Below are 24478 nucleotides of genomic sequence, written 5' to 3'. Positions count from 1 at the left end.
TGTCTCTTGAGTTTGTGAATTGAATAAATAAATAAATTAATAAAAACCCACGGTTGACATGAAGAGTCACGTCGATTGATTGGTGAAGCAGCTGCATTATTGCAGTGGCCCAATATAATCTCAGTGGCTGTCTCTTTAAGCGCATCCTTTAAGAAGGACATTATCTTTGTGCATACAAAAATCAGGTGCATTGTCTTCTGCAGCATCAAGTAAACTAATCTTCATAAAAACTAAAACGACCTCACTGCTGAGACTGGGGGGGGGGGGGGGGGGGGGGGGGGGGGAAGAGAGAAAAGCAACTTTCCACAAAGGTTCATACAAGTTATCCTGCTCAGTCTCATACTCATATAGGTTATTTGAATGATTGACTTGCAACAGAATAAAAGCAGAAATGTAAATGCTAATCCATCAGAACAAACTGGATTTTGTTCTGTTTTTTTTTTTTTTGTTACAGTTACTATGTCCTTTCCTTGACTGCCTATTTGATAATTGGCTTTGAGAAGAAAGAAAGAAGTCTTATTAGACACAATCTACTGTGTACACCACAGTCTAGAGATGGAGTGACTTTTTAATAAAGTTAACTGTGTCAGTTCGTTGTTCGGCGGTATGAATAACTTGTCCTGTACTGTTCAGTCTAGACACCCACAACCTACACGAAATTCTCACAAATTATCCCATGTTGTTGGCTTCTGTCTTATGCTTACATAGATTAAACTCTAAGGCAGAAGTAATTTACACAGGACTTGTGAGTATTGAAAAATATTTTGTCATTTAGAAGTGTAAATATAAACCACTGAAGATGGTTGTGGCTATCTGTCTGAACTATAAATATACAAGTTATCTGCAGATAATGGAAGCGTTGTACAGATGCAAAAACAGTAAAGATGAAAGAAGAATAGAAATTTGTTGTCATAGAAAAGCGTTAAGATTACTTGGGTGGATCATATAATTGATGAAGTACTGAATCGAATTGAAGAGGAAAGGGAATGTTGGCTCAATTTGAGTAAAAGAATGGATCGGTTGATAGGGCACATCCTGAGGCATCAAGGTGGAGGGGAGGTAAGACAGACCAGTCATTCAAATGAAAACTGCAACAATATATGTATTACATTGCAACAGCACTCCAAAGTGTCTGAGGATACAATTGAATATGTCACCTACTGACACCATTTTCAGAGTACTATTGCTGAAGTGAAAAGCTGCAATCTATTGGAAAGGCTAAATGGAACTCTCTGAGGAACTAACCTGAAGACACTGAGGACGACTGCATTGACCTGGGTTTATCAGTTGACCATTGTCAGCTACTCGGTTAAAACACGTGGTGGGTGTTCACCTTTGTTGAACCATGCACATTGTATCTGGTGCATTTTTACCTGTGCGTGTGTAGTGGCTCATTGTACCAGCAGTAAGACTTCTCCTCACATAGAAACTTCAAACTCTCATTTGGTTATGGGCAAGAATGCAGGAGAACTTCTCTGTATCCATGTACAATATAATCCAGCAAGATTTTATAATATTACTGAACTCTCATCAACCAACCTTCAGAACTGCCATGATCCCATTTACCAGTGCTCACAATCCAGAGCTGTCTTGATTTTGATTTATCGCTGGTCGAAAATCCAACTGTTGTCCAACTGGGATTAATTTTCTTTGCCGGGTGGTTCAAACTCAAATGCATCAAATATTGGACAGGAAGAACTGCTGCTACTCATCACAAGTTCTGAGGATGGTGAGACTCTAAGCTGTGACTGCAACAAGGTGGTGTAAGTTGTGCAATATATTGTACAAGACTGGATCCCTGGAAGACCTGGATCAGGCAGGCTCCACAGCAATTGACGGCTGGAAAAACTGGAAATTGTACTTTTAATTTTTTCTTTTGTTTATTTTATTGGTTGTCTGTATATTTGTTATGTATTGCACAATAACAGTCTATTCATTACTGATTGGCCATCAAACACTAAATTATAAATAAAAACAGTAGAATGAATGATTATACAATTTTTCCTAGAAAGAAGTAAATTGGTATCTCACTGTTGAATGAAACGAAGTTGAACAGCTGCTTTTGATGAACTTGAAGAAATGTAAATCATTGGGTGAAGATCAAAAACTGAAACTGTGTTCTGCTTTTTAAGAACAGTGGCATACATCAGCTTGATCAGAGAAGTGTAAAAGATCTCAAATATAAACCCTCTTACTAAAGTTTGAGACCCAACAGGGATGTTGGCAGTACCAGGAAGATTAACATTAACACAAAATAAGTAGAGTATGCGAACTGCAGATGGAACCACAGACATCCAAGATGTCATATGTTAATCTGAAAACATTTAATTTGGGAGTGTGGACGTCTTATAAACTATTTTCTATGCCCAGTCATTCAGAGGACAGCACAGGAGAATGCCCTCCCAATTTCACCTGCTGTGTTTCAGATCTCCTCATAGCTATTGTCTTGAAAGATTAAATTAGTATTAGTCAAAAATGAAATCAGCAAAATAACAAATCCATTGAATTTCCTATCACTACAATTCACCAGTAACCTTTATTTGCATAACATTTGTTCTGCTATGATTTATTTATTCCTTCAGGTATTATCTCACTATGATATAGGATTTGTGATTATAATGAAGTTGGTCATAATATAGTGAAAATAAATAGCTCAACACAGACACACAAAACAGAATATAAGCACACTTGTATGAGGGCAGACAGGTTGTGGCCTTGATAATGGAACCATCCCAACATTTGCCAGAAATGATTTAGGAAAACCTAAATCAGTGTGGTAGGACGGAGTGAACTCCATCCTCTAAATATGAGGTTAGTGTCTTAACAACTGCACTGCCTCACTCAGTTGCCCCTATTTTACAGTGTTCTTTGATTTGAACAGTAGTACCTGCCTCCCAACTCCAAAATATTCTCTTCACCTGGAACAATTTCATTTTAAGTACCAATTATTAAGCCTTTAAAGGCCAGGGTTAATAGGGAATAAACATTAGGGTAACCATCATGCATGTAACTGATTATTTGCACAATTAGAGAGGTTAGTGAAGCCCACAAATGTAATTAGATGATGTGCACTGACTATTTTACTAGCTATGCTGTCATTAAAGAAATATCTAGTGAAGTTCCAAGAATTGTAATATTCATTTATAAAGATATAATTTCGAATCACAGATAGTCCTCTCTAAGGACCTCTGATTTTGAGAAAAATGTCAAAACTACTGTCACATTACAAAAGCGCACAGGACAATACAAGCCCAACGCTCACAGAAAAGTTTAATAACAGACTGTTTTAATAAGACATTATCAGATAGCCTCTTAATAGCATTAGAGCCATATGGAGTCTTGTAATGAATCATAACTTAATCAAGCTATCAAATTCATGTCTGTACAACTAAATAATTTATTTGTGGCACCCACCCACAGCTCGTAAGTAGTCGAAACAGTTTCTAGACTCCCCAAGAGAGGCTGAAAAAATAATTGTTCATTTACTTCTGATATCAAACTGATCATCTTCAGGTATCCTTGCACACCTATTCCCATTTGAACCTACCCTTTTGCACTGCCCAGCTTGCCCATTGTTTTGAGTGGTCCATTCTTTGTGACAAGTATTCGAGTGACCATTTCCTGTGTGCTATACATTTGCTGACCGCTACCCCATCTGTGTGCACACACGTGTGACAACTTACTAAGGCTGACTGTCAGCTTTACCCCTCCCAGGCGACCTTCGAAGAACAAGATTTCCCCAGTTGTGATGAGCAGGCGGAATATCTCACAGATGTTATCCTCGCTGCTGGAGAACATTCCATTCCTCGCACTTCCTCTTTACCACGTCGTGTCCCAGTCCCTCCGTGGGCTGGGGCATGCCGTGATGCAATTCGCTCACGGAGACTTTTTAACATTTTTAACCATCATCCTAAGCTGGCAAGCTGCATTCATTATAAACAGATGTGTGCAGAGTGTCATCGCATTCTTCGGGTTAGCGAAAGAGCTAGCTGGATTTCATTCACTAGTTCTTCCAGCAGTTCCACCCCTTCCTCTGTCGTGTGGACCAACCTCCGACGGCTCTCTGGGACCAAGATCCATTCCCCAATTTCCAGCCTGTCAGTAGCAGACGATGTCATCGTGGTCCTTATTGCTATCTCCAACTCCTTGGGCCGCCATTTTACAGACATTTTGAACTCCTCCCACTATCACCCTCCTTCCTCCATCGGAAATGAGTGGAGGGGGCTCAGACGATACCCTTCTCTTCTCCGAATAGTGAGTGCTACAGTGCTGTCTTTACTATGAGGGAGCTAGATTGTGCTCTCAGTTCATCCTGGTGCTCCGCCCTAGGGCCAGACACCATCCACATTCAGATGTTGCAGCACCTTTCTCTTGTGGGCAGGCACTTTCTGCTTAACACGACGTACATCTCCATCTGGGCAGTGCACATTTCCTGGAAGCTGATGTGAAGCCACCATCATACCCATACCTAAGCCTGGTAAGGACAAAAACCTTCCTTCTAGCTACTGCCCCATCTCTCTTACCAGCTGTGTTTGCAAGCTGATGGAACATATGATTCGTGCCCGGCTGGTATAGTGGCTCAAGTCTCGCTATCTACTGACGAATGCACAGTGTGGATTTCGAGCACAGCTTTCTGCAGTTGATCATCTGTTTACTTTGTCCACCCATGTCATGAATGGCCTTCTGTGGAAGTCGCAAACTGTGGCCACATTTTTCGATTTGGAGAAGACCTACAACACCTGCTGGAGAACTTGTATCCTCCGTACTCTTTACATGTGAGTCTTCCGTGGCTGCCTGCCCTATTTCCTTCAGGAATTTTTAAAAGATCAAGTTTTCAAAGTCTGTGTGTGTTCTGCCTTGTCTGGCACCTTTATCCATGAAAACGGTCTGCCTCAGGGTTCCGTCTTGAGAGTCATCCTCTTTGCTGTCACCATTAACCCTAAATGGCTTGTCTCCCGCTGGGAATGTCCGGCTCCCTTTTTGTTGACGATTTTGCCGTGTATTGCAGTTCTCTATGGATCTGTCTACTGAGCGCCATCTTCAGCGATGTCTTGATTGTCTTTACTCGTGGAACATCGACAATGGGTTTCGCTTTTCCTCTGACAAAACTGTCCATATGAATTTCTGGTGATGCAATTGGTTTCTACTACCATCTCTACATCTTTAGCCTATTGCTCTTCCGTTCATTGAAACTACGAAATTCCTGGGGCTCATATGTGATAGGAAACACTCTTGGTCCTCACACGTCTTACCTGGAAGCCTGCAGTGCGCTGTTCCTCAGTGCCCTATGTGTCGTCAATGGTACTTCCTGGGGTACTGATCGAACTACCCTCCTGTTTGTACTGGTCCCTTGTCCATTTGAAACTCGATTATGGGTGCTTTGTTTATGCATCTGCATGTTTATACCTCTTATGCCATCTCAACACTATCCACCATCGTGGCATCTGTTTGGCCACTGGCACAAGGGCGTACCAAGGATCTGAACGGGGGGGGCAGGTCATACTAGTCTCAGGAAACAAGGACTTGAGACAACATACAGCACTTCTTATTAAATAAAACAGTAAACCAGTGAAAAACTGCTTTTAATAAACATTTTAAATACAAGAATGCGCTTGTACAATCCGAGAAAACATGCAGCATTTCTTATTAAATAAAACAGTAAACTAGTGATAAACTGTGAATATCTTCTAGGGGTGGAGGGCAGCTGCCCTGCCCCTGCCCCTGCCCCTGCCCCTGCCCCTGCCCCTGCCTCTGCCTCTCGCTGGATGCCCATGCTCTGGCACCTTTACACTAGCCCGGTAGTGAGTCTGTATGACATAATCCATATCATTTCAGGCAGGAGTGTTATCGTCATAGTCTTGGAAGTTATTGAATTTAGCATATGTTAAAATTCAGGAGTAAGTAAGAAACACTCATTTTTTGTTTTCTCCTAAAAAAATCCCTACCCTGAGATATAGGCTTCCAAAGACGACACTGCAAACACCATTTTGAATATGCGAATTTTGGAAAAATTTATTAAATCCTGTATCTCTGTAACAGTTCTAGATGTTTTGTTAGTTTATTATTATTATTATTATTATTATTAGTCGTAAAGCTCCCAACATGGAAGACTCTAAGTAAAGATGGTTCACTTCTGGGGCTTCTTATTCTTCTTGTTTGCCCACCAGGTCTTCATTCTTTGCGAGAATTCAGCTTTCCCCTCCTGCGGGTTCGGGGGTAAGATTAGGCCCGCGGTATTCCTGCCTGTCGTAAGAGGCAACTAAAAGGAGTCTCAAACGTTTCGGCCTTATGTGATGGTCCCCTCTCGGGTTTGACCTCCATCTATCTAAATTATTCCGAAGAGCGAGCCAATTGGGGAAGGGCACCTTACATGGTGCACTGTATCCTTCGTGCAATTAGACCTATAGCCATCTTTCTCGTCGTTGCAATGGTGTCACGCTCGTTTTCGATCTCTTGGGCGATTACCACGCTGCACTCTGCAGTGTTTCTTTTAACTGTGACGACGACCTTGGCCATTTTTGCACCTAAGATCCAGCACGGTAGCCAGTCCGTTGTGGTGGGGTCGCCATGTACCCTCTTGGTTGTAGCCCCCTGACAACACAGGGATCGCTCTACTGATGCCTGCGCCGTTCACTCCCCACGTATGCCAAGGAGTAGATGCCCATCTCCCTGGGGCATCAGGACTCCCGGCAATGGCCATCCTGCCAGGTGGCCTTTGCTGTGGCTGGGTGGCGCCCGTGGGGAGGGCCCTTGGTCGGAGTAGGTGGCATCAGGGCGGATGACCCGCAATGAAGCGTGGTACATCATCTGTCGCTGGCGGCCAGCCGTCAGCAGTCTCTAAGCGTTCGAGAGCCCATTTTAAAGGTAACGTTTATGACCCCAAATCGTTCCCCTCCCTCGCCACACCATGGGAGGAACGACAGGCATTGCGTGACACTGAGACGTATTCGCCCAGATATCTTGTCTGTACCAGAGCTGATGGGGAATCTTTTCTATCCGTGAAGCCTCAGTTCTTTGTCGAGCATTTAGAGGACAAGTTTGGGGAGGTGGAGGGCTTGTTCAAGATGCGGTCCGGATCGGTGTTGATAAAAACGGCATCCTCCGCCCCCGCGGGCCTTGCTCGCTTGTACTAAGCTGGGGGATGTCTCTGTCACTATCACGCCCCATAAGAGTCTGAACATGGTCCAGGGCATTATCTTTCACAGGGATCTCCTTTTACAGTCCGACGACGAGCTGCGCGCCAACTTGGAGCGCCGAGGTGTCCATTTCGTCCGGCGCGTCCACCGGGGTCCGAGGGATCGTCAAGTTGCCACCGGTGCCTTCATCTTGGCCTTCCAGGGTGACACGTTACCTGAGAAGGTCAAGGTGATGGTGTACCGTTGTGATGTCAAGCTGTATATCCCTCCCCCGATGCGGTGCTTCAAGTGTTGGAAGTTCGGCCACATGTCTTCACGCTGTGCGTCCGACCTCGTCTGTCGCGATTGCGGTCGACCTTCCCATCCAGATCATCCCTGTGCGCCGCCTCCAATCTGTGTGAACTGTGGTGCGCACCATCCGCCTTGCTCGCCAGACTGTCCGATTCTGCAGAAGGAGCGGAAGATCATGGAAATAAAGACTCTCGACCGCCTGACGTACACTGAGGCGAAGCGGAAATATGATCGGCTTCATCCGGTGCGCATGACAGCTTCATATGCCGCAACTGTCATTCCTTCTAAAATTCCATCCGCACCAGTCAGCTCTCAGAGTCGAAGTCCCACACCTGCCCCCTTGATGGTGGGGGGCACTAAACCTCCTGTTGCTCCTGCTCCATCTACTTCAGGAGCAACACCCCCCCAACCATCGGGGACATCAGTCCCCCCTTCCCACCCGGAGAAGCGTAAGACTTCTTCGGCTCCTCTCGTAAGGAAGGGGTCCCTTGGGGACCTCCCTTCGCACGCTCCGACCGGTTCCAAAGCCGACGGCCGCAAGTGGCTCAAACAACCGCCAGTCCCTGGTCGTCGGGACACACGGTCATCGTCTGTCCCTGAGACTGACCCAGTGACGCCCTCCCAGCCTGAACCACCCAAGGCGCAGCGCGAGAAGCAGAAGAAGAAGAAACTCCCCAAGGCTACCGACATTGCGGTGGCACCCATTCCACCGCTTCCTACAAGCTGTGCGTCTGAGGATGAGGTGGAGATTCTGGCGTCCGCTGAGGACATGGATCTCGCCGGTCCCTCGGATGCAGTAAATGGCTGTTGTCCAGGTGGTGACTCCGTAGCAGCAGGGGCCCCGGAGGCGTAAACTGCCTCCCCAATTCCTTCACGCCTTTCCCATCCATGGCTAATACCATCCTCCAGTGGAACTGCAGCGGTTTTTTCCACCATCTAGCTGAGCTCCGCCAACTTCTCAGCCGTCATCCTTTCCTTTGCATTGCTCTGCAGGAAACTTGGTTTCCAGCAGTGCGAACCCCCGCCCTCCGTGGCTATCGGGGTTATTTTAAGAACCGGGCGGCTTATGAAAGGGTGTCTGGTGGCGTCTGCATATATGTCCTGAACTCTCTTCACAGCGAGTTTGTACCTCTACAAACAGCTTTAGAGGCTGTCGCTGTTCGGGTGTGGACGCCACAGGCTATCACCGTCTGCAGTATTTACCTTCCACCTGATGGTACTGTCGCGCAGCATGTCCTGGCTGCTCTGATAGCACAACTGCCGCCACCTTTTTTGCTGCTGGGCGATTTCAATGCCCACAATCCTCTATGGGGTGGGACTGTCTCCGATGATCGTGGTCGGGCCGTGGAGCATGTGTTGGCTCAGCTCGACCTTAGCCTCTTGAACACCGGTGCTCCCACGCATTTCAGTGTGGCCCATGGCTCGTTCTCGGCCATCGATCTCTCTATTTGCAGCCCTGGACTTGTCCCATCCCTCCACTGGAGGGTGCATCCTGACCTGTGTGGTAGTGACCATTTTCCCATCTATTTGTCACTGCCACAGCGTCATTCTTCTGGGCGCTTGCCCCGCTGGGCTCTCCACAGGGCTGACTGGCCAGCTTTTACTTCGGCTGTAACCATTGCGTCTCCCCCACAGGGTGACATTGATGAGGTGGTTCGTGTTTTCACCACGTCCATCATTTCAGCGGCCGAGGCTGCCATCCCCCGTTCCTCTGGCCTCCCTCGGCGGAAGGCTGTCCCCTGGTGGTCGCCGGAGATTGCTGAGGCTATTCGCGACCGTAGGCGAGCTCTCCAGCGTCATAGGCGGCACCCGTCTCTGGAGACCCTCATCGCCTTTAAGAGGCTCCGTGCCTTCGCCCGTCGTCTTATTGCACGGCGTAAGCAGGAGTGCTGGGAGAGGTACGTCTCCTCCCTGGGCTCCCGTGTCTCGTCCTCGCACGTGTGGTCCCAGATCCGGCGGATTTATGGCTCCCAGACACCTATGGGTGTCCCTGGGCTCTCCTTGGACGGCGCTGTCTGCACGGACGCTGCCGCCATTGCTGAACGGCTAGCCGCGCACTTTGCTCAGAGCTCTGCGACTGCATCCTATCCCCCCGCCTTTCGCTCTCTAAAGGAGCGAGCCGAGTGGACGCCGTTCTCATTCCACACGCGTCATTATGAAGCATACAATGCTCCTTTCAGCGAGAGGGAACTCCTCGCTGCCCTCGCCGATTGCCCTGATACAGCACCAGGACCGGACTGCATCCACGCGCAGATGCTGAAGCATCTCTCCAGGGACTGCCAGAGACACATCCTCACCATCTTTAACCGCATTTGGAACGAGGGCGTGTTCCCGTCGCAATGGCGAGAGGGTCTTATTGTCCCCATCGTGAAGCCCGGTGCGGACCCACTGGCGGTGGACAGCTATCGTCCCATTACCCTCACCAACGTTTTGTGCAAATTGCTCGAACGTATGGTGGGGCGGCGTTTGTGTTGGGTCCTTGAGTCGCGCGGTCTCCTCGCTCCATCCCAGGGTGGCTTCCGTCGGGGCCGGTCTGCAGTGGACAATTTGGTGCGGCTGGAATCTGCTGTCCGTATGGCTTTTGCCCGACGTCAGCATCTTGTTGCTGTATTTTTCGATCTGCGGAAGGCGTATGACACCACATGGAGGCATCACATCCTCGCCACGTTGCATGGGTGGGGTCTTTGTGGTCGGCTCCCGGCTTTTCTTCAAAGCTTTTTATTGCTCCGCTCTTTCCGGGTGCAAGTCGGTGCCACCTCTAGTTCCTCTTATATACAGGAAAATGGGGTCCCGCAGGGCTCGGTGTTGAGCGTCTCCTTGTTTTTAGTGGCCATTAATGGTTTGGCTGCAGCAGTGGGGTCGTCGGTGTCTCCTTCTTTGTATGCCGACGACTTCTGCATCTCATTTAGCTCCACGACTACGGGAGTCGCCGAACGCAGGCTGCAAGTCGCCGTTCGCAAGGCAGCATCATGGGCTCTGACTCGTGGTTTTCAGTTCTCTGCTGCCAAGACTCGGGTTATGCACTTCTGCAGGCGTCGGACGGTCCACCCTCATCCTGAACTTTACCTCGACGGCCACCTGCTTGACGTGGTGGACACTTGCCACTTCTTGGGACTCGTGTTTGATGCCCGGCTCACATGGGTTCCTCATATTACTCAGCTGAAGCACAAATGCTGGCGGCACCTCAACGCCCTCCGCTGCCTTAGCCACACGTCTTGGGGTGCGGATCGCTGCACGCTGCTGCGATTGTACAGAGCCCTTGTGCAGTCTCGGCTTGATTATGGGAGCCTGGCCTATGGGTCTGCATAACCCTCAGTGTTGAAGTTGTTAGACCCCATACACCACTGTGGGGTCCGGCTTGCAACTGGCGCTTTTCGTACGAGCCCCGTGGATAGTCTACTGGTGGAGGCCGGGGTTCCCCCGCTGCGGATTCGCCGCCATCGACTGCTCGCCGACTATGCTGTCCACGTTCATTGCTCGCCAGATCATCCTAATCGTCGCCTGCTTTTTCCTGCTATGGTCCTCCATCTGCCCGAACGGCGACCTAGGTCTGGGCTTTCCGTAGCTGTCCGTGTCCAGTCCCTGCTGTCAGAACTGGGGTCATTCCCTCTTCTGCCTCCCTTCCGGGTCCGTACACCTACGCCTCCCTGGTGTTTGTCCCGGCCGTCCGTCCGTCTGGATTTGGCACAGGGACCTAAGGACTCTGTTCCGCCTGTGGCCCTCCGTCGCCGTTTTCTTGCGCTCCTCGAATCATTTCCGGGCTGTGAGCCTGTCTACACGGATGGTTCCCTGGTTGATGGTCGCACTGCCTACGCTTTTGCTCACGCTGCCCATGTTGAGCAACGCTCCATGCCGGCTGGCTGCAGTATTTTTACTGCAGAGCTGGTGGCAATCTTGCGCGCTCTTGAGCATATGCGTTTCTGCTCAGGTGGGTCCATCGTCATCTGCAGTGACTCCCTGAGCAGCCTTCAGGCCATCGACCGCTGCTATCCCTCCTCTCCTCTCCTGTCCTCTATTCAGGAGTCTGTTTCCGCCATTGCCCGTTCTGGTCGTTCGGTGGTCTTGGTTTGGACGCCAGGTCATGTTGGCATCCCGGGGAACGAACGTGTTGACAGGCTGGCCAAAGGGGCGATCAACGCCCCAGCTTTGGAGATCGGCCACACAGCTCGCGACCTGCAGCTGGTGTTGCGCCGTAAGGTGCTTGGGGTGTGGGCTGATGAGTGGCGTGGCCTGACATCCCCGAATAAGCTGCGGGCTGTTAAGGAGACGACCGATGTGTGGCGTTCCTCCCTGTGGGCTTCTCGCAGGGACTCGGTAGTCCTATGTCGGCTGCGCATCGGCCATACATACCTGACGCACGGCCATCTGTTGCGTCAGGAGGATCCCCCCTTGTGTCGGTGTGGGTCCCGGCTGACGGTCGGCCACATTTTGCTGGAGTGTCCTCGACTGCGCACACTCCGGCAATCTTTTAATCTCCCGGGCACTTTGGCTTTGGTTTTATCCGACGATGCCTCCATGGCTGACATTGTTTTACGTTTTATCCGTAGTAGTCCTTTTTATGGTTCGATTTAGGGAGGTCCTGCGCCTTTCCCTTTCTGTGTCTTTTGTCCTTGTGTCTGTTGCTGTTCTGGTGTGCCGTCAGATGGTTGACTCTTTCCCTTTTTTTTTTTTTCTCATGGTCAGTCAACCAGTCTCCGGCCATCCTCCTTTCTTCTGTTTCTTTCTGTCTGGTGTTCCTCTGTCCTGTTTTTGTCTGTAGTGTTTGTTGCTGCATTTGTGTTCTTTTAGCGCCTGGGGGGACGTCTCCTCCCCCTTTGGTTTTTATCTGCTCCGTAGATTTTCGGCTCGCCTGATTTTGGAATGGGGGACTGACGACCTTCGCTGTTTAGTCCCCCTTAAACATACCAACAACCACCACCACCAACAATTCAGCTTTTCTTTCTTCGCTCCATTTTGTTCCAGTTCTCGGCGCTTTTGTCTCTGGTTTGACCTCCCATTTGTCAACTTTAAGTTTGAAATTGTTTCTTTTGTTCATGTCTTCAGTAGTAATGTTGGCTAATTCCAGATCTTTCTTTACATTTTTGATCCATTCTCCTCCATTAACAAGGGATGCTACGTATCTTACTATTTTTTTTGTAAGTCTGTGATCGGGAAGTCTCATTATGTGGCCATAGAATTTTAGACGCCTCTTCCTCATGTTTATATCTATGTTAGAATATTCTTCAATTTTAGAATTTTTCTGTAATCTATACCCCTCTTTGGTCCATCTTGGTCCCAGAATTTTCCTAATGATTTTTCTTTCCTCTTTCTTCAGGTTTTCCATATCTGTTTTCCTTTTAAGTGTCAAGGTTTCGCTGGCATATAGCATTATTGGCTTAATTACCGACTTATAATGTTTAATTTTTGTATTTATAGATAGACATTTTTTATTGTAAATGTTTTGGACCAGCCCTAGACCCCTACGAGCTTTTAATATTCTTTCTTGTTGTGAGTATTTTTCAGAAATTATCTCTCCTAAATATTTAAAGTATGGTACCCTCTTAATTTCTCCATATTTGGTCTGTAACTTAGAAATTTCTAGATTTGTTGTTGTAAACACCGTTTTCTCAAAAGATATTTGTAGGCCAACTTTTCCTGCACACTCTTTTAAGGTTTCTATCTGTTTGACTGCCATTTCACTAGAATCTGCCATTATTGCAAGATCGTCTGCGTAGGCTAAGTAGGGGATTTGTAGGTCATCTTTTTTGGTTCCCAGTGATATTGGTTTCCAGTACTTTTCTTTTTTGAGTTCTTTTTCCCATTCTGCCACGACTCTATCCAGAACTAAGTTAAATAACAGAGGTGATAATCCATCACCTTGTCTAACCCTAGTTTTTATCTCAAATGATTTTGAAAGTTTTCCCATGAATTTCACTTTGCATTTTGCATTTGTTAATGTCTGCTCTATGATGTTCCGTGTCTTCTTATCCAGTCCTTGTTCTTCAAGAATTTTAAATAGTGTGGGTCTGTGAATTGAATCATATGCCTTTTTAAAGTCGACAAAGACATATACTGTAGGCTTCCTTCGCATTTGTCTCATCCTTGTAATCAATTTCAAGTTTAAAATTTGTTCTGGACATGATCTGTTTGGTCTGAAACCAGCTTGGAAATCTGAGATTTTGGGTTCTAGCAGTTTTTGTGTTCTTTCAAGAAGACAAGCTGATAATATCTTGTATGTGACGGCAAGTAAGGAGATTCCTCTATAGTTGTTCACATCTGATTTATCCCCTTTTTTATGTAACGGATGTATTAGGGCACATTTCCAATCTTCTGGTATTTCTTCAGTAACCCATATGTTTTGAATAATTTTAACTAGCTCATTTCTTGAGTTAGACCCTAGACTTTTGAGAAATTCGGCTACTATTCCATCTTCTCCTGATGCTTTGTTATTTTTGAGTTTGTTTATGTGTTTGATAATTTCTTCTTCAGTTGGCGGTACAGAGTCTTGCTGTTGCGGGGCTTTAGTGCTGGATATTGGAAGAGCTTCTGTTGGTTCTGGACAGTTTAATAGCGTTTCAAAATATTTGGCTAATTCTTCACAGTTTTCTTCGTCGCTTAGTGCCAGATTCCCATCTGATTTCCGAAAACAGACATTTTGAGGGATATACCCTTTAATTTGGTTTGCAAAAGTTTTGTAGAATCCATGCGTATTATAATTTTTAAAATCTGCTTCTATTGATTCCAGTTGCTGAGTTACATACTTTCTCTTCTCTTGTCTAATAAGTTTATTTGAAAGTTTCCGTGTTTCTAAAAAGTTTTGAAGAGTTTTCTCATTTTTATTTGAACTGTACTTCGCAAAGGCTTCTGTATGAACTTGAATTGCCTTTTCGCATTCCATATTCCACCATGGATGTTTGTGCTTCTTCTTCAGTGGTATTTGCTCCTTCGCTATTTTTGTGATTTTTTTTCCTTGAATGTTTCCCAGTTGTTTGCGGGAGAATTTTCCCATTTTTTAATTGTTTCTGATTCTGTTAGTTTTTGTAGGTCAAATTTTGGGATTGCTGGTGGAATTCTTGGTGTTTTCCTTCTTGGGGTGAATTGGACCCGAACTCTTGTGAGATAATGATCTGAGTCAATATTTGCACCTCTCCTAACCTGGATATCTCTGATCTCTTTTTGGAAGTTATATGAGATGGCCACATGGTCAATTTGACATTCTCCCAATTGGCTTATAGGGGATCTCCAGGTCTTCTGTTTTCTTGGTTTCTTATTGAACGACGTTGAGCTGATTTTCATGTTGAATTGTTGACAAAGTTGGATTAGTCGCATGCCATTTTTGTTGGTCAATTTGTGTGCTGGGTATAGCCCAACCGTCTTCCTGTATTTCTTTTCTCTGCCAGTCTGTGCATTGAAATCTCCAAGAAGTATTTTGACATCATTTCTCGGTATCTTTGACATTTCAAGTTCTAATCGTTCCCAAAATTTATCCACATTGTCTAGTCCTTTCTATTGTCAACGTTGCAGGGTGCGTGAACATTAATTAGGGTGTAATATTTATTCTTGTGTTTCAACCTAAGAAACATTAGTCTATTGCTAATAGTTTTTACAGATTTTACAAATTTAACTGAGGATTTTTCGACCATAAAGGCCATACCAAGCATGTTTGCCCCTTTACCAATTTTTCTGTCCGTTCCACTTTTGAAAATTCTGAAGCCATTGTAGTCAGTGATTTGATTATCAGGAAATCTGGTCTCTTGTACTGCTAGGATTTGGATTTTCAGCTTCTTTAATTCTTCTGTTAATGTGTATAATTTTCCGGTTTGTATTAGTGTCCGTATGTTTACTGTTCCAATGTAATCTTCATTTTTGGAAAGTTTTCCAGAGTGCTCCGATCCACTCACAAGTCGTGTAGGTCCGGTCTCCCCAGAATCCGATAGACCGGTTGCCACCTTTCTGCTAGGTGGGTGGATTTCACCACCTGGGGTACTTTTGTTATTACATACACGAACCATGATTTTACTTGTAATTGTATTTTGGTCTGACATGTGCCAGTTGGTAGGATCAAGGTTGTGGAGCCTTGAAACACAAATCAGCCGCCACTAACATGTGGAACAGACGCTGTCGGGAAACCGCCACTGACATGTGGCACCGTCGTGCCCTAGTTTGCTAGTTTTGGTCCACCCCGGGTATTTTATTTCCCCGGTACCCACCATATCTGGTGAGCATTCCCCTATCCGCCACCTGGGGAGGCGCCTGGTAGGAGACTAGCAACTACCCCAGGGTTAGTTTATTATTATTATTATTATTATTATTATTATTATTATTATTATTATTATTATTATTAATAAATATTATACATCTAAAAACACAGATGATGTGACTTACCGAACGAAAGTGCTGGCAGGTCGATAGACACACAAACATACACATGAAGTTCAAGCTTTCGCAACAAACTGTTGCCTCATCAGGAAAGAGGGAAGGAGAGGGAAAGACGAAAGGATGTGGGTTTTAAGGGAGAGGGTAAGGAGTCATTCCAATCCCGGGAGCGGAAACACTTACCCCAAAATATCTGCTTGTGTGTGTGCGTGCGTGCGTGCGTGCGTGAGTGTATACCCCTTCTTTCCCCCTAAGGTAAGTCTTTCCGCTCCCGGGATTGGAATGACTCCTTACCCTCTCCCTTAAAACGCACATCCTTTCGTCTTTCCCTCTCCTTCTCTCTTTCCTGATGAGGCAACAGTTTGTTGCGAAAGCTTGAATGTCATGTGTATGTTTGTGTTTGTGTGTCTGTCGACCTGCCAGCACTTTCATTTGGTAAGTCACATCTTCTGTGTTTTTAGATATATTTTTCCCACGTGGAATGTTTCCCTCTATTATATTCATATCATTAATAATAATTATTATTATTATTTTAAAGATAATTGCCCTCAATTTAGATATATCTGTCAAAGTTCTTTCACTGTTGCCCTTTGAATTTTTTTTTTAGTTTACAGAAGAAGAAAAATTTTCAGAAATGCCAATCCAGAAAAGTTAGCCATGGTGCAGATGATGCAGATTTTGCTCCAACAAAGGAAGAATTAAATACCCTGAATTAGTCAACTAAAGAGATAATTTAGAGATGCATCGGTTTTTGGGAATGGTTTTTGATACCTGATTGACTGGGCTCCCTCATATTCGGCAACTTCAGCAGTCGAACTGGTGGCATCTTAACGCTCTTCGTTGCTTGAGTCGCACCAGCTGGGGTGCCGATCGGTCTACCCATCTACGACTGTATGAGGCGTTAATTCAGTCCCGTCTAGATTATGAGAGCCTGGCTTACGGTTTGGCATACCCTTCCACATTGTGGTTGCTGGACCCCATCCACAGCGGGATCCGACTCGCCACTGGAGCTTTCCGGACAAGCCCTGTCAACAGCATACTTGTGGAGGCAGGTGTCCCTCCATTGCAGTTCCTGCGCCAACGATTACTGGCCGATTATGCTTCCCATGTTTGTAGCTTGCCCGGGCATCCCAATTATCATCTCCTGCTCCCTCACTCACGTCGTACATCTTCCAGAATGGCAGCCCCAGTCAGGGTGTACGATCGCGGTTCGCGTCAGAGCTCTTCTCTCTGGGCTTGAGGTTTTCCATCTTCCACTTCTTTTCCAGGCCTCTCTGCATATACTCCCGTGGTGTGTGCCCCTCCCATGCCTTCGGCTCGATTTGGCACATGGCCCGAAGGACTCAGTCCCTCCTGAGGCCCTCTGCTGCCGCTTCTTTCAATCCTTGCCACCTTTCAAGGCACTGATATAGTCTATACTGACTGTTCGATGGTTGCTGGTTGTGTCGGTTATGCTCTTACTCTAGGGGATTATTATGAACGACACTCATTTGCCGGCTGGCTGGCTGCAGTGTTTTCACTGCCGAGGTTGTCGCCATCTCTCGTGACCTAGAGTATATCCGCTCCTGCTCAGGTGAGTCCTCAGTTATCTGTAGTGACTCCCTGAGTGGTTTACGAGCTATTGACCAGTGTTTCCCTCGCTCTTGTCTGGTGATGGCTATCCAGGAGTTCCTTCATATTCTTGCCCATTGTGACCGCTCTGTGGTCTTTGTGTGGACCCCGGGTCATGTAGGCATCCCGGGAAATGAACGTGTTGACACACTGGCCAGATAGGCTGTTGGTGCATCAGCCTTGGAGATTGACCTTTCGGAGAGTGACCTCAGGTCAGTTTTGCGATGGAAGGTACTTCACACCTGGGGTGAAGAATGATGTACAGACAGTAGCAGAGCCAGAATGGGGAAGGTGTAGGCACATTTATTTGGTCCAAGCCTTGTTGACACAAATTTATTATTTAACAATAATTGGTTATACATCCAAGTTTATACAATTAACAGTTTAAAAGGAAATTTTAGCAATAAATTTTTTTTAAACATTCTCTAGAAGAACATGCAGCCCCACTCTGAAACATTACATAAAGGTACTGTTAGTAAAGGGTGTATTATATCGTACAATAGTGCAACATGTTCAAATATTAACAATTACGCCAGAAAAATATTGAACTTGTGATTTGTACCACATGTAAATCAAACCTTTAAAAAATCCAATTTGGAAAGAGTGCAACAAATTCCCTATTATCTGCTTAGGAAAAAAAAAAGTGGCAGTGATAATCATCGGCCTCCTGATTTCACTTAAGCTTACGTAAACCCTACACAAATGTCACTTATTTTTCTCTCATGTGACATCAGTTCACCTTTCATGACAAATACACAAAATTTCAAAATTATTTTGTATCAACTAAGTAAGCTACAAGACAGAAATAACATTAATGACTGGTAACATGAGTAAACACTGTCAAGTTTTCGATTTCACAACGGTTGTGTTATCTAGCAAATTTTCATTTAAATACCCGCCCTACGTGTTCCAAAATAACAACAGCTGGTCATGGAGAACCACGCTAAGCAAGCGAGCATTCCGTCCGCCCCACGTGCTCGCAAACAGCCATACTCATCGCAGTCCTTAATCGGCAGGCACCAGTTGACTTCCCGCCGCTTCCGTCCTGTCGCCATATCCCGACCGAGCCGCCCTCCAAAACTGTTGCTACGTGCACAAGCGCCAACAGCACTCAGCGATCACGCCCCCTATCGCTGCGGCGAAAACAAGTGAAATAATCTCGCAGGTAAATCGAGCTGAGCCGTGACACGGCTCACCCTTCCTTCACCCAACAAACTTCGGGCCATCAAGGAGGCTACCGGTGCGTGGCGCTCCTCCTTGCGGGTCTCTTGCAAGGACTCTGTTGTCCTCTGCCGGCTGCGCATTGGCCACACCTGGAGGACGCACAGCTATTTATTGCACCACGAGGACCCACCTATATGTCGCTGCGAGTCAGCTTTGACTGTGATCCGCATCTTGTTGGACTGCCCGCTTTTAACTCCGCTCAGGCAGACATTTGCGCTGCCTGATACGCTTCCTGCACTTTTATCAGATGACGTGATGACAGATTTAGTTTTGAGTTTTATTCGTGCAGGGGTTTTTATTGCTTGATCTAAGTATTTTTCCTTTTTTTGTGTTGAGTGTGGCCTTTGGCCTACGATTTTAGACTGGGGTTTTTAGTGTGTTTCTTGGTGTTGGCTTTGCGCTTTTTTTTTTAAGTGGTCGGCCAACCACTTTCACACTCGGTGTGATTTTAATTTCTTGAATCTGTGTCTTTCTTGTCCTGTGTCGTCTCTTGTCATCTCCATTGTTTGTTTTTATTCCTGGTGGGTATTTAAAGTTCATGGAAAAAGCTACCAATGGCCCTAGTAGTCTAGTCCCTTCAATAGCACAAACAAACCAACCAATCAATCTGTGTTGCCGTCTGTCAGGAGGTGGTGTCACTTTGGCATTGCCAATGGTCCTCCCTTCACAGAAACAAGCTGCGGCGTATTGAGCCTCTCCCAGCAGCTTGGATAGTGACGTCCTCTCAGCCCTCCAGCCGGAGGAGGTCATTTTAGATAGGCCGCGTATTGTGCATTGCCTTTTTAGCCATCGTCATTTTATAAGTGGCACTTCCTCACCACTTTGTACACATTGTACCCAAGCTCTAACTGTCCCCCACTTCCTGACAGAATGCCCTGTGTAACTGTTTACCTTCGCGCTTGGTTATGCTGTCTTGAGTTATCGGCCATTTTAGCAAATGATGCACGGGCTGTCGACCTTGTTTTACTTTATCCTCATAAGCAATATGGTTAAGGCCTTTTAATTTTTAGTTTTGGACCTACGTTTCTGTATGATGACTCTTTTAGCACTTTCTCCACATGCCTGTTATCTGTCTTCTCTTATGTCAATTGGGACTGACGTATAGTCATTTTTTAACTCCTCTGTCTTCATGTTCTATAGTTTTGACTAGGGCGTGTATGACCCCAGTTGTTTTTGCGCCCTAAAGCAAAACAAAACCAAACCAATCTACAGGTATTCTCACATCATTTCAGACTAATCATCTTTAGGTATTAGCACATCATTTACAACCCCTTTTGTAGTAGTATTTTTAATGTGGTGTTAAAATAAGTCATCGTGCAGCACTAGCATCAATAGTCTTTTGTTTGATAGCACTGTAAGAAAGTTGCTATGTAGGCTGTTCTAAGTAATTATATGGTATCTGGAGATGATTGAAGTCAGTAGTCAATAAATAATTATTTTATCAACAGCTGTTGGTGGTCTTGCAATATGATCTGTTCCAAATAACATACTTGGCACTTACTGACAGGAACTCCACAATAAAGAAAGAAATTTCATCATTGAAGCATATTAATTAAAACTACCAAGCTTTTTTTCTTTTTAAATGATAAATTTGTGAATAAATAAGTGACTGAAAAACCAATTTGTTTATGCTTTTCAGATAACTTGTACGATTTTTAATAAACATACTTTGTTTTTTTTTATTTTTACAGAGGCAATGAAGAAGCAAAGGAATTTGTGATGTCATTGTATGATAATTCGATGTTGGATGAGTAAGTAAACCATTGTTGTTGACTACATATCGCGGTACTGGGGCTTGGGAGTTTTGCATAAATTCTATATATGCAGTGATTAAGCAAAAAAATAAATACTGAATACTGCAATATTATTTACTCTGTTAAATATTGTGGACTTGCTCAAGACTCTGAAATAACCCAGTACCATGATAACATACATGCAGACATCAGCTATTCTGAAGTATGCACGAAATAATATTTTATACACAGCGTGCAACTCACTGCCTTCTCAGAGATAGTTCGCGTAAGCGCTGCTATTATGGAGAGAAAATGTGTGCGCTTCTACACAAACTGTAATGATTAAGTTGGTTCTCAGGGGCTACTGGTCATTTATGTGCCAACTTTCACAAAGAAACTGAGATGTATTTTTTAATGCTTCATAAATGTAATATTTTTCTGTATTTACTATTCGTTATCTGCAAGGCAAAAACTGAGGAGAATCTCATCTGCCGTTAAGCGGCCAATCTTAAACATACTGAACTCGTTCAGTAAGAAAACATTCTTTGAAACTATTAAAAGATCAAAATAGAGAAGTCTCTTGCATTTACATTTAATATTACAGACTGAATTTCTAACTAAAAAATATGATCAGTGTAATGGCCTAGCAAATGCTACTAGGGAAAAAGCGCTCCCCGCAACACGAAGTTATGAAATAGAGTTATTAATTGCAATTAATGGTGGCTATTATTGGAGGTGCTCACTAATTTGATAATAAACACTTTCTAATAACAATTGGACATATATTCTGATAACTTACAGACAGACTTACATGTAATCAGATTGTGATAAATGGCGGTCTCCCGCTAGACGAAACAAGCTAGGACGAAAAATCTAACCCACAAATAAATTATCTCTGAAATTCTTCATCTCGTGACACAGATACTATAGATGAAAGGCTATTTGTTAAACACATCACTGTTTGCGAGCTTTACAGATAATAAACTAAACTTTGTAATATTTGATATTCATTGCGCACACGTACAGTCTTTCAACAATGTATAGTTCACATGTCACTATTTTTAACATACACAAAAAACCCTTTTTATCTTTCTCAAAATGTCAGTTTATGTAACGTTCTGTCACTGAAAATAATTGAAAAACAAGTGGAATAGTCTGAAACTGTCAGTGGTTTAGTATGAATTTTCAGGAAAATTCAGGCGTTAACTTTTGGCTGGAATCCCTCCTTAACCTTTGATCTACTGAGCTAAATTTTTTTCAAATTTTACTGAGGGCTGCATTTTGTACCCGCTATGTTCATTTTCTAAGTTGGAGTATATTTTATATTGTAAATTATCTAAACTTTATTATGATTACAATAAACTTTGTTATAAGTTTGGAAGGTAGTTAACGAGTAAAATACTCAAAGATAGTTCATTACATTTTTATTAAAATTTATTTCAAGTGCAGTCTTTTAAAATCAAAATTTGATTTACCTGTTACAATTTGGTGGTAGTCTATTTCTTTTGTTGATAAAGAGAAAATTTAATTGTGACAGCAGCAGAACTTCGAACAATTTTTATAAACTACATGGATTATCTTATCAGAGTGATCACCACAAACCCATTCATCAGGCTGCTAGTCCGTCTTCCTGTCTTTTCTTGATTCAAATAGGACTTGTCTTTCACATTGCCTGCCAAGAGTTTTTCTACTGTTTAGGCTTGTTGAATTTCTGTGGTTACACCCATCAAATTCATTACACTGAGGACATGTTTGCTCAAGGTCTTTCAAACTTTTCGCTCTTTAGTTCTGTGTGAGGTCTCACTATTCCGTCTCCCAAAGCAAGCAGCAACAGATGCCAGAGGACAAAAGCATACACACAGGCAATATCTGAAGAGTTCCATAGGTCTCTCATATTCACAACAAGGTCGCGCCAGCCTATCCGATTTCCCACATGCCGGACAGCTGCACTTAGTTGTGACTCCTGCAATGGTGGAACATGCAGACACTCTCGTTCGAGGTGATACAAATCATGAGCAAACTTCTTGCTGCTCAATTGGACGTCTCTGTTGGTAGTGCTGACACATTTGTCCATTAGTTGGCGTACTCAAAACATCCTCCCACATGTTCAAATATGGGTTCATTGCTTTGAACTGAAAACAACCTTTGGCCCATAGTCATGGCGACAGTCATCTGGGACTCGGAATGGGTTACTCTGATTGATATCCACCCCCATGATGCAACGATCCAGTCTGAAGCATATTGTGCTACCCTCGGGAAGTTGAAGAAATGATTTCAGCATGTTCATCACCACAAAAATGCAAACGAATTTCTCCATCTCCATGATAAGACTTCACACAAGTCTGTGCACCTGAAAGCAGCTCACAAAACTTCCATCTCTTTGGCCCAATGAAGGATATACTCCAGGGCAAGCAGTATGTGGATGATGGGGAGGAGGTTATTGGTGCTGCAGAGGGTTGGCTCCGACATTGACCAGTAGGGTCGTACCATGCAGGCATACAGATCCTCCTAGTAAGGTGGCAAAAGGCGTCACATAGAATGGAGATTGTGTTGAAAAATAGGCTTCTGTTGCCAGAAGACTGGGGAATAATACAGTGTATTGGAAACGCAAATAAAACTAACGAACTTTCACAAAAACTCATCACTTATTCAACACCCCTGTGTGTAACACATTTGAGTCATTGAAAAGCTGAACAATATTTTTTATGTGCCTCTCTATTGCTCGGCAGGTTAAACTTATTGTAAATGGTTACCCTGGCTAGACACACAATACAACCTTACTGTTATTGTGAGAGTGAAGGAATCTGTAAACCCGCTGTGGTACTCCTGCCTGTCGTAAGAGGCGACTAAAAGGTGTGTCACACGGTTCGGCCTTATTGTGATGGCCCCCCTGTAGGGTTTGACCTACATTTTTCAAAATTTTCCTGAAGAACGAGCCAATTGGGGAAGGGCGCCTTATATTGTGCATTGTGTCTGTAATGCACTGAGACCTGTTGCATCCTTCGTCGACGTTGATCTGCGCTTCTGCTCATTTGCCAACTGTTGGGCGAGATCACCCTCCTGGGTGCATATTTTTCCATCGACTGTGCAGTATTTTTTTCTGCGCTGACGATGATAATGAACTTCTTTTCCTTGGTTGCACCTGATACCTGGCACGGCAGCCAGTCCATTGTGGTGGGGCCGCCATGTACCCTGTTGGTTGTAGCCCCCTGACCACACAGGGGCTTGCTCTGCTGACGCCTACACCCCATGTATGCCAAGGGGTAAATGCCCATCTCCCTGGGCCATCGGGACTCCCAGCAATGGTCATCCTGCCAGGTGGGCTTTGCTGCAGCTGGGTGGCGTCCGTGGGGAGGGCTCCTGGTCGGGAGTGGATGGCATGAGTCCGGATGATGTGCGATGAAGCGTAGTACATCATCTCTTGCTGGTGGTCAAACACCAGCAGTCTCTAAGTGTTCACGGGCTCAATTCAGCGCACAGAAGTACGACCCCAAATCATTCCCCTCCCTGCTCACACCATGGTACCTTGTATGTTCGAGAGCTGATGCAGAATCTTTCTTGACAATGAAGCCTCAGTTTTTTGTTGAGCATTTAGAGGACCAGTTTCAGGAGGTGGAGGGCTTGTTCAAAATGAGATCTGGGACAGTCTTAATTAAAAGCAGCATCCTTTGCCCAGTCAGGGGTGGTACTTGCTTGTGACAAGCTGTCGGATTTTTCTGTAACCATCATGCCCTTTAAGAGCTTAAATATGGTCCAGGGTATCATATTTCACAGGGATCTTCTTTTGCAGTCTGACAATGAGTGGCACTCAAATTTAGAGCAGCAAGGTGTACATTTCGTTTGGCTTGTCCACCAGGGTTCGAGGGATAATCAAGTTGCCACCGGTGGCTTCATCTTGGCCTTCGAGGGTGGTACATTATCTGAGAAGGTCAAGGTGGTCGTCTACCGCTGTGATGTCAAACCATATATCCCTCTCCCGATGCATTCTTCAAGTGCTGGAAGTTCGGCCATATATCTTTCCGCTGTACTTCCATCGTCACATGTCGAGATTGCAGACGCCCATCACATCCCAATACTCCATGTGCCCCGGCTCTTATCTGTGTCAACTACGGAGAGCACTATTTGCCT

The 24478-nt window shown here is 45.0% G+C and overlaps 1 protein-coding gene across 2 annotated transcripts in view; it reads left to right on the top strand.

Annotated features, from left to right (window-relative positions):
- LOC124596387 overlaps nucleotides 1-24478 on the top strand; it is a 174494-nt gene that overhangs the window by 128002 nt on the left and 22014 nt on the right. For both annotated transcript variants that reach the window (XM_047135508.1, XM_047135509.1), the window contains one exon: nucleotides 20309-20368. In XM_047135508.1, coding sequence (XP_046991464.1) covers nucleotides 20309-20368 — 60 coding nt within the window. The remainder of the gene's footprint in view (nucleotides 1-20308; nucleotides 20369-24478) is intronic.

Source organism: Schistocerca americana, chromosome 2 (genome assembly GCF_021461395.2).
Source record: "Schistocerca americana isolate TAMUIC-IGC-003095 chromosome 2, iqSchAmer2.1, whole genome shotgun sequence".
Classification (NCBI taxonomy): domain Eukaryota; kingdom Metazoa; phylum Arthropoda; class Insecta; order Orthoptera; family Acrididae; genus Schistocerca; species Schistocerca americana.
Note: the sequence above shows the minus strand (reverse complement) of the source record. Positions and strands in the feature narration are given on the sequence as shown.